The 9076-nt window shown below is 50.9% G+C and overlaps 1 protein-coding gene across 2 annotated transcripts in view; it reads left to right on the top strand.

Moving 5' to 3' along the window:
* PELP1 (proline, glutamate and leucine rich protein 1) overlaps positions 1–7101 on the top strand; it is a 26318-nt gene extending 19217 nt beyond the window's left edge. Inside the window, exons 6-18 of one of the 2 annotated variants that reach the window (XM_019665038.1) lie at positions 1580–1639; positions 1957–2107; positions 2296–2425; positions 2579–2666; positions 3117–3205; positions 3285–3401; positions 3540–3687; positions 3840–3999; positions 4701–4756; positions 4918–5124; positions 5258–6254; positions 6714–6772; positions 6952–7101. In XM_019665038.1, coding sequence (XP_019520583.1) covers positions 1580–1639; positions 1957–2107; positions 2296–2425; positions 2579–2666; positions 3117–3205; positions 3285–3401; positions 3540–3687; positions 3840–3999; positions 4701–4756; positions 4918–5124; positions 5258–6254; positions 6714–6772; positions 6952–7044 — 2355 coding nt within the window. In that variant the 3' untranslated portion in view covers positions 7045–7101. Of the gene's footprint in view, positions 1–1579; positions 1640–1956; positions 2108–2295; positions 2426–2578; positions 2667–3116; positions 3206–3284; positions 3402–3539; positions 3688–3839; positions 4000–4700; positions 4757–4917; positions 5125–5257; positions 6773–6951 lie in introns of both variants that reach the window. The other variant, XM_019665039.1, reaches the window with a different exon arrangement.
* Positions 7102–9076: the final 1975 nt, after the last annotated feature.

The raw sequence follows: 9076 nt of genomic DNA, 5'->3' as shown, positions 1-9076 counted from the left end.
AGCTCGGGCTGGACTTGAACCGCTGTTGCTCAGAGCTCAAACTCTTGAGCGAGCTCTTAACCAACTGAGCCACTCAGCCAGCCCCTGGAAGTTTCCTTTGTGTATGCAGTGACCCTGCCCCCCGATAAAGTCCCTCCTTGCGAGGCTGGGATTTAAGGCCTCAGCCTGCTTCTCCATGGTGTCTTCTGGGTCTGTAGCTTTCCGCAGTGTTTTCCCCTCTCTGGTTTCATGGGGATTCTCTTCTTTCTTCTAAGCCCAGTTCAGTCCTGCCCACGCCAGTCCCGGCTGCCAGCATCAGTCACTCTTGACTCTCCCTCTGCCCCCTCATGGTGCCACTGTTGGTTGGAGGTTGTTTTCCATACACCTGTCTCCTGACTAACTCACATCCCATTGAAGGTAGAACTCCTGTCTCATTCCTTTATATATTGCGTTGTCGGAAAAGTCATTAGGCATTTTTGCAACGAAAAACAGAAAAAGGACATCATGACTTTTCCGACAACCCAATAGATCTGCTTCAGTGTTCTTACCCTTTTTTATGCCATGAACCCCTTCTCAGAATGTTTTTAAATACATAAAATACGTGGAATACTAAGGAAAACCAATCTTATCGAAATAATATATTTAAAAAGTTTTTCATAGAGTAGTATGTGTGTCTTCATTAACGTATTAATAAGATCTAGCAGCAGATCTATTAACTACTGAATTTCAGATTTGGGAAATATGTGAATGATATTTCAGATACCTGTTACAATTATTGGGTTGTCAAAAAAGTCATTACACATTTTTGCAACGAAAAACATAGAAAAAATACGTCATGACTTTTCCGACAACCCAATATAATGTGAAAAGAAAATGAGTGGTTTTTATTGGTGACAGTCAGAGGTACTGCTGATACTACTGTGGCTTTTTGTTGACATTTATAATTGAAAGAAACACTACATTTCACTTACAGGTTAGTGAAAATGACATCATTTCCCCCCCCCCATCCATTTCATAGACCCCTTTGATTCTACCCCCAAATAAATTATGGCCCAGTTTAAACATTCCTGTGCTAGTGCCCTCACATAGCAAGCAGAGTAAATGTTTGCTGGCTGACAGGTCACTGCTCTGAGGTGTGCTGCCTTAGTTCTGCCCTGGGGCCTTCCCGTCTCTCTTGACCTTGGCCTGCCCTCACACCTCTGGTTCCTCAACTCCCAGCTTGGACCCTTATTTCTTGTCTAAGCTGGTAGGGAGTTGGGTATAGGGATTGCTGCTTTTCATTACTCTGCCCTTTGGCTTGAGGGAGAGGACCATCATTTTGTAAAAACTGGCAGCAGGGAGCCCAGTGTCTGGGGCATGGGTCCAGACCCTTTCCCCACCAAACAGGGAGGCTAAGGATAAGAGCTGACATTCAGGATGTCTTTCTACCAAGAGAACATTCCTGCTCTCTGGTGTGCTGCCCCCTAGAGTGCTTTGCGTCCTGTGTCTGCAGTAAAGAAAAAGGCCAGGGCTTAGGTTCTGCTGCTGGGAACGGACAGGGTGTATATCTCTGGCCTTGGAGCTGACCCACCAGCTTTTTCTCTCTTTTCCACTAACCCAGGGCAAGCTGGCTGCATTTTTCCTGTCTCGGGTGGATTCCTTGAGCCCTCAGCTCCAGCAGGTAAAGGGAAAGGAGGGAGATGGAGAGCTTGGGAATCTGAATTGTAGCTTCACTTAATGTTTCATTCTTAGCGTTTCTCTTGTTACTGCTTTTGGACCATGTTCTTTCTCACTTCCTTCCCTGTTAACACATATAAGATGCCTAAGGCGTGACTTCTGTCTCCGTGTTTCCATCTGTGTTCTTCTGCCCCACTGTCCCTTTCTGTGTTGCCTAAGAGCTCTCTGTGATGGCCATCTTTCTTGGCATTGGTGGGGCCGGAGGATTCTGTGGCTGGGCTGGATTCTCATCTGACCAGGCTTCTGACCTTTCTTCTGCAGTTGGCCTGTGAGTGTTATTCCCGGGTACCCTCTCTAGGGGCTGGCTTTTCCCAGGGCCTGAAGCACACCGAGAGCTGGGAGCAGGAGCTGCACAGCCTGCTGGCCTCACTCCACAGCCTGCTAGGGGCCCTGTACGAGGGAGCGGAACCGGGTAGGGGCCATGGCTGGTAATTAGTGGCAGGGTGGTTGCGGAACATGACAGGAGGGTGGCCCAGCGAGGCGGGGCAGTTGATTCCTAGGCAGAATGGGTTAGAATATAGGTGGGTCATCCACCACAAATGAAAAGGGAGGGTATGGAAGAAATCCCTGGAGTGTGAAGGTGGTTGTGTTTCTGTCCAGCTCCTATGCAGTATGAAGGCCCTGGAGTGGAGATGCTGCTTTCCCCCTCAGAAGAGGGTGACGCCCATGTCCTTCTCCGTCTTTGGCAGAGGTTTTCTGGACTGGCCCGCTGCTTGGGGCTCATGCTCAGGTGTGTGAGTGAGTGTTGGAGGGAGCATGGGCCTGGAGTGGGAGGGGTTGAGATGGGGGTATTGCCTTCATCATGAGGAAGGCGATTGAGGGTGGGTGTGGAGTCACACTGGGGAACGTATGCTGAGGGTTTCCCGGCTCTGATTCTCTTTAGCTCTGAGTTTGCGGCTCCCGTGTCCGTCCCTGTGCAGGAAATCCTGGATATCGTCTGCCGGACCCTGAGCATCAGTGCCAAGAATATTGTAAGTAGAGTTTGTTCCCTGATCAGAGTCCTTCAGGACCCAGGGCCACCAGGAAAGTAGTGTGGGATCTGAAGCAACCAAAACGAGTGTCACCCCTGAGGTTGTCCTGGATATCTCCTTCCTTTTATCCAAATGCCATTATTCCCTGTGCTTCTCCCGACACACATGCAGGTCAGAGTGGATTTGCTCACATAATGCACGTACCTCCCTAGGGGACAATGAACTAGAGGGCCAACTGAGTCATTGCTGGGAGGTTCCACCATCCCTCCCCTCATCCTCCTTCCAGGGTCTGTTTTACAGGATAGGATTTGATTTTGTTGGGAGAGCTGGGGTGGGGGTTCTTTACCTTTGTGCACACATGTATTTAGTCACACGCATCTTCTGTCTCCATTTTTCACTCTGTGTCTCACTTTCTTCCCCCACTTCTTTCTTTTGCCAACATTTCTGCAGAGCTTACTTGGAGATGGTCCTCTGAGGTTGCTGCTGCTGCCCTCTATCCACCTTGAAGCCTTGGACCTGCTCTCTGCACTCATCCTCGCGTGAGTGGGACTGGGCAATGTGGGGTGAAGGGACTGAGACATACTGGGAATGGGGCTAACGTTGTGTCTTCGCCCTCAGGTGTGGAGGCCGGCTTTTGCGCTTTGGTGCTCTGATCAGCCGCCTGCTTCCCCAGGTCCTCAATGCATGGAGCATTGGTAGGGATGCTCTCTCTCCAGGCCAGGAGAAGCCTTACAGGTGACCATCAAGGACGGGAATAAAGAGGAGAGGGTGGGTGAGGGGATGCAGGTGGGGTGGGAGGCTCCCAGGTGCTGGGAGTACCGAGAGAGGAGAGGCGGGATGTGGCATGTTGACTCCCCTCTGCTCACTCAACAGCGCCATGCGGACCAAGGTGTACGCTATACTAGAGCTGTGGGTGCAGGTATGTGGCACCTCAGCAGGAGTGCTTCAGGGAGGAGCCTCAGGAGAGGCCCTGCTCACCCACCTGCTCAGTGACATCTGCCCCTCAGCTGATGCCCTTAAAGTGAGTATGGCCTCTGCTCATCCTCTCCTGTGGCAGGCCTCTCATCCGGCGCGCCTTCTCGAAATGAGCCTCCTCACCAAACACCATGTTCTGACTCTGTCCTGCCTTCATGTTTCCCTGAGAATGTGATATATGTTTTTCTCTCCCATCAGCTGCGCAGTCCCCGGGGGAGTCCTGATGGGAGTTTGCAGATAGGGAAGCCCAGCGCCCCCAAGAAGCTAAAGCTAGACATGGGGGAGGCTGTGGCCCCACCCAGCCACCGGAAAGGGGATAGCAATGCCAACAGCGATGTGTGTGCAGCTGCGCTGAGAGGTAGGTGAGGCCTTGGGGCGCTGGGATGGCCTGCGGCCATAGCCCAAAACCAGTTGTTGAAGTGGAGGGTGTAGATAAGATGCAAAACCAGCTAAAAGCCTGCAGAAAGGCCAAAAGATGGAGCAGAAGCAAGCATGGAGCTACCAAGGCTGTGGGTGGAATCTTGGATCCTGCTGTTAGGATGGGGCGGTTCTGGTCATTTTCACTGCTCCCTCCCCAGGACCTCATTTATCTTGTTTGCGTGTCCTCTCTACATGCCAGGCACTGTTGTAGCACAGGGGAGACCCTACCCTGTGGAGTTTACATTCTCCCCTGGCAGGCTGCTCAGTGGGGTTTTCTGCTTCCAACACGATCACTAATCTGGAAGCAAATGTATAGTCGATTACTGTGCAGTTAATGGGTGGTGACTCCTTTGGGTCCTCTATATTTGCCTGCCACCCCACCTTGTTTGAAGAGGAGAGCCAATGCTCCCCAGATATATAAATGCACATTTATAATCTTGCACTTACATTATCAGCAGCCCTATGCACTAGAGGTACTTGAATGATCCCCTTTTCATAGTGGAGAAAACAAGCTTAGAGCAAGTGACTTCCGTGAGACGGGCAGAGGCATAGCGGGTGCTCACCTTGGGTTGTATGCTGAGAAGCCCTTGCTCTGTCTTGTCAGTAGCCTGCCTCTTAAACACCGTTCTCCTTCCTCAGGCCTCAGCCAAAGCATCCTCATGTGCGGGCCTCTCATCAAGGAGGAGACTCACAGGGTCAGTGGGGCCTGACGCCCATGGAGATTGGGGCGGGGCCACTGCCTGTCAATGCCGGGGCTGTGCCCCCAGAGGGGCTCCATTCCACCCTGGGAGGAGGCTCTGGAGAAGGGTTGGGTAGTCTCGATGGTGTCTCTAGGTGTGCCCTGTGTCCTTTTCAGAGACTGCATGATCTGGTCCTACCCCTGGTCATGGGTGTCCAACAGGGTGAGGTCCTAGGCAGTTCCCCATACACCAGCTCTCGCTGCCGCCGTGAACTCTACCGCCTCCTGCTGGCTCTGCTGTTGTCACCTTCTCCTCGCTGCCCACCTCCTCTCGCCTGTGCCCTGCAAGCCCTCTCCCTTGGCCAGAGAGAAGACAACATTGAGGTAACTGCTGACTGGGGCCATGTCCACCTCTTGGGTTTAGGATTCTCGTTTCTGATGCTGGCAGGCTCTCGTCTCTGGTACCGTGAAACCCTGCATTCCAGATACTCACACTTGCTTTTTCTTTCTTCCCCAGGTCTCCTCTTTCTGCTCAGAGGCCCTGGTGATCTGTAGTGCTTTGATCCACCCCCGGGTTCCTCCTCTGCAGTCCATGGGCCCCACCTGCCCCACCCCTGCCCCAGTTCCCCCTCCTGAGGCCCCATCTCCATTCAGGACCCCTCCCTTCCATCCCCCAGGCCCCATGCCCTCAGCAGGCCCCGTGCCCTCAGTGGGCCCCATGCCCTCATTGGGCCCCATGCCCTCAGCGGGCCCCATGCCTTCAGTGGGCTCAATGCCCTCAGCAGGCCCAATGCCCCCAGCACGCCCTGGACCTCCAGCCACAACCAACCACTTAGGCCTCTCTGTCCCAGGCCTGGTGTCTGTACCTCCCCGGCTCCTTCCTGGGCCTGAGAACCACCAGGCAGGCTCAAATGAGGACCCCGTCCTTGCCCCTAGCAGCACTCCTCCACCTACGATAACCCCAGATGAAACTTTTGGGGGGAGAGTGCCCAGGCCAGCATTTGTCCACTATGATAAGGAGGAGGCGTCCGATGTGGAGATTTCCTTGGAAAGCGACTCTGATGACAGTGTGGTGATCGTGCCTGAGGGGCTGCCGCCTCTTCCGCCCCCAACCCCTTCTGGCACCACACCACCCCCTGTAGCCCCAGCTGGACCACCAATAGCCTCCCCTCCTCTACCAGCCAAGGAAGAGCCTGAAGAGCTTCCTGCCACCCCAGGGCCTCTCCCTCCACCCCCACCTCCTCCTGTTCCGGGCCCTGTGACACTCCCACCACCCCAGTTGGTCCCTGAAGGGACTCCTGGTGGGGGAGGACCCCCAGCCCTGGAAGAAGATTTGACAGTTATTAATATCAATAGCAGCGATGAGGAGGAGGAGGAGGAGGAGGAGGAAGAAGAGGAGGAGGAAGAGGAGGAGGAGGAAGATTTTGAGGAAGAAGAAGAGGATGAAGAAGAGTATTTTGAAGAGGAAGAAGAAGAGGAAGAAGAGTTTGAGGAGGAATTTGAGGAAGAGGAAGGTGAGCTAGAGGAAGAAGAGGAGGAGGAGGAGGAGGAGGAGGAAGAGTTGGAAGAGGTGGAAGAGTTGGAGTTTGGCCCAGCAGCGGGGGAGGTCGAAGAAGGAGGCCCTCCGCCCCCCAGCCTGCCTCCGGCCCTGCCCCCTGCTGAGTCCCCCAAGGTGCAGCCGGAGCCCGAGCCCGAGCCCGAGCCTGAGCCCCAGCCCGAGCCCGAGCCCGAGCCCGCGCCCGGGCTGCTATTGGAAGTGGAGGAGCCAGGGGCTGAGGAGGAGCATGGGGCCGAGACAGCGCCCACACTGGCCCCGGAGGTGCTCCCCTCCCAGGGGGAGTTGGAGAGGGAAGTGGGGAGCCCCCCAGCAGGGTCACCCCCTCAGGAGCTTGTGGAAGAGGAGCCCTGTGCTCCCCCAACCCTTCTGGAAGAGGAGACTGAAGTTGGAGGTGACAATTTACCACCCCCACCAGAGTCATCTGCAACAGAAGAAATGGAGACGGAGACAGATGCCACAGATCTCCAGGAAAAGGCGAGTGGGCCAGGCAGGAAGGGCAGCTAAGGGGTGGGCTGGGGAGGGCCAGGAGAGGAAAGGAGTTTGTCCCCAGCCTTACTGTGTGTGTATGTGACTTTATTTTTTTTTAATTACAATTATTGGGATGACAATGGTCAGTGTGTGTGACTTGAATCTTACGTTTTTGTCCTTAAAAGGAGCAGGATGACACAGCTGCCATGCTGGCTGACTTCATCGATTGTCCTCCTGATGACGAGAAGCCACCACCGGCCACAGAGCCTGATTCCTAGCCCTCTCCCGCACCCCACACTCCTCATTTCCAATAAAGTTATGTCCTTGTTTATCGACTGCTGCTTCTGCCTTTTGCCACAGCTGTGTCTCCAGCCAGAAGCCTCACTGTCTCTGGTACTTTTCAAGGTATCCGTAACATTCCCCAAGTTCTCCATCGCTGTCCTGTTGTCGCCATTGTCCAGAGGAGGAACCGCTGACTTACAGGGGTAACACACTGTCCTGTTGCTCAGCAAATGAGTGTCAGTCTTTGAGAATTTTTGCCCTTGGCTCTTGCTAATGCTAAGTATGTGCTGGGTTGCCTGTGTGGTTAAGACTGTAAGGAGCAAGAAGATGTAGCCCTTTTTCTGAGTTTGTCATCCAAGTATGGGAATGTATGGGATTAAGTGTTCTAGTGAGTGAACCTGTGAACACACACACACAGCCCCTTGGTCTGAAAGAGCAGGCTGAGTAATTGTGATGGAAGTTTAGAAAATTATGAAAAGATAGCGAGTTTAGTTATTCTGTGAGATTTGAACCTAGGGCATCCCAAATTAAAGGGGCATCCATAGTGGGTATGGGGGTTGGGCTCTGTTCTGAGGTCCTTCCAGTGACAGCCCAGTTCCACCCCCTCCACCTCCAGCCCAGTACCTCCTTGGCAGGAACTTGACAAGCTTACCCCAGGCCTTCCTTCCCACTCTTGAGATTTGGGCATTAACTAGGCACTGTCTGATCCCTTTAAGAACTTCTATTTCTTCTAGGCCTTGCTGGGATGCACGTGTGATAATGAACGTAGAGGTGTGTACATGAGAGGGTATTGGAATTTGTGGGCTTGAAGTAGATGCCCCATACTTTTTTTTCATTCTTAGTCTATTGAAGGATGAACATAAGTAAAGTGCCTTGGAAATGCAGAAAGGGAGTGACTTCCCATCTGCATGTATCCTGAAGGACCTCTGAGGAGTGACATTTGAGCTGATTTTGGGGAACTTAGTAGAGGTTTTTAAATAATTTCTCCCTCCTTGTTCTTTTCAAAAATTTCAAACCTGCAGAAAAGTTAGAATAGTTTACAGTGTATAACCTTTGCGTAGATTAACACTTTCCCACATTAGTTTTTATCTGTATAATGTCTGTCTACATAAAGATGTATTTATATATGCACATATATCTGTAATCAGTACACATGTATATGCATACACTTCTTTTTTTGTGGGACCATGTTAAAAGTAAGTTGCAAACATCATGGCCCTTTACCTCTAAATTCTGCAATGTTACGTCCTCTAAGATTAAGGACATTTTTCAACATAATCACAATCCCACTATCAAACTTAAAAAAATCACAGTAATACAATAGTATTGTATATAGTAAATTGTGATATTCAGATTTCCTGTTTATCCCTAAAATGTCTTTGATAGCTGTTTGTTTTTCTCTGATTTAAGTTCAAGAGCTTTTTTAAAAAAGTGGAGCGGGCCATTTAAGACTTAAGGATCACTGCAAGGACAGGCGCAGAGGTGTGAAAACTGCAGTAGTGATTTTTCAAAAATGGAAAGAATGTGGAAACTAAATAGATAAAGTTGACTGACCCCAAGGAAGAGGCTAGAACAGAAATTTTTGAAATTTAAATTGTGAGTAGATAATTCACATGGTTCCAAACTCAAGAGGTACAGAAGTTTTACTGAAGTCTCACCCTGTCCTCCAGTCACCCAGATTTTCTACTCAGAGCAGCCAGTATGATCAGTTTTTATATATTCTTCCAGAGATAATATATGCATATATAAGCAATTTTGTATAAAAACTCTTGCCTTTTCACACAAGTAGTAGTATGTTATCACTGAATATGAATCAATTTCACTAAGTCATGGGATTTACTCAACAAATATTGAGTACCAATTATGTACTTGGCACAGTTTTCTCACTAATACATATATTCTTAAAGTATGAGGGGGCCCACACGAGTTTGCAAAGACTACAGATGGGGAGAGAGTGACAAGACCCTCTTGGCCTTGTTTCCTGCAACATTCACGTCTTCCATGATTATAGTACAATATCAAAACCAG

This window comes from Hipposideros armiger, unplaced genomic scaffold (genome assembly GCF_001890085.2).
Source record: "Hipposideros armiger isolate ML-2016 unplaced genomic scaffold, ASM189008v1 scaffold_431, whole genome shotgun sequence".
Lineage (NCBI taxonomy): Eukaryota > Metazoa > Chordata > Mammalia > Chiroptera > Hipposideridae > Hipposideros > Hipposideros armiger.
The sequence above is the reverse complement of the archived record's forward strand: the minus strand, read 5'-3'. Positions and strand labels throughout refer to the sequence as shown.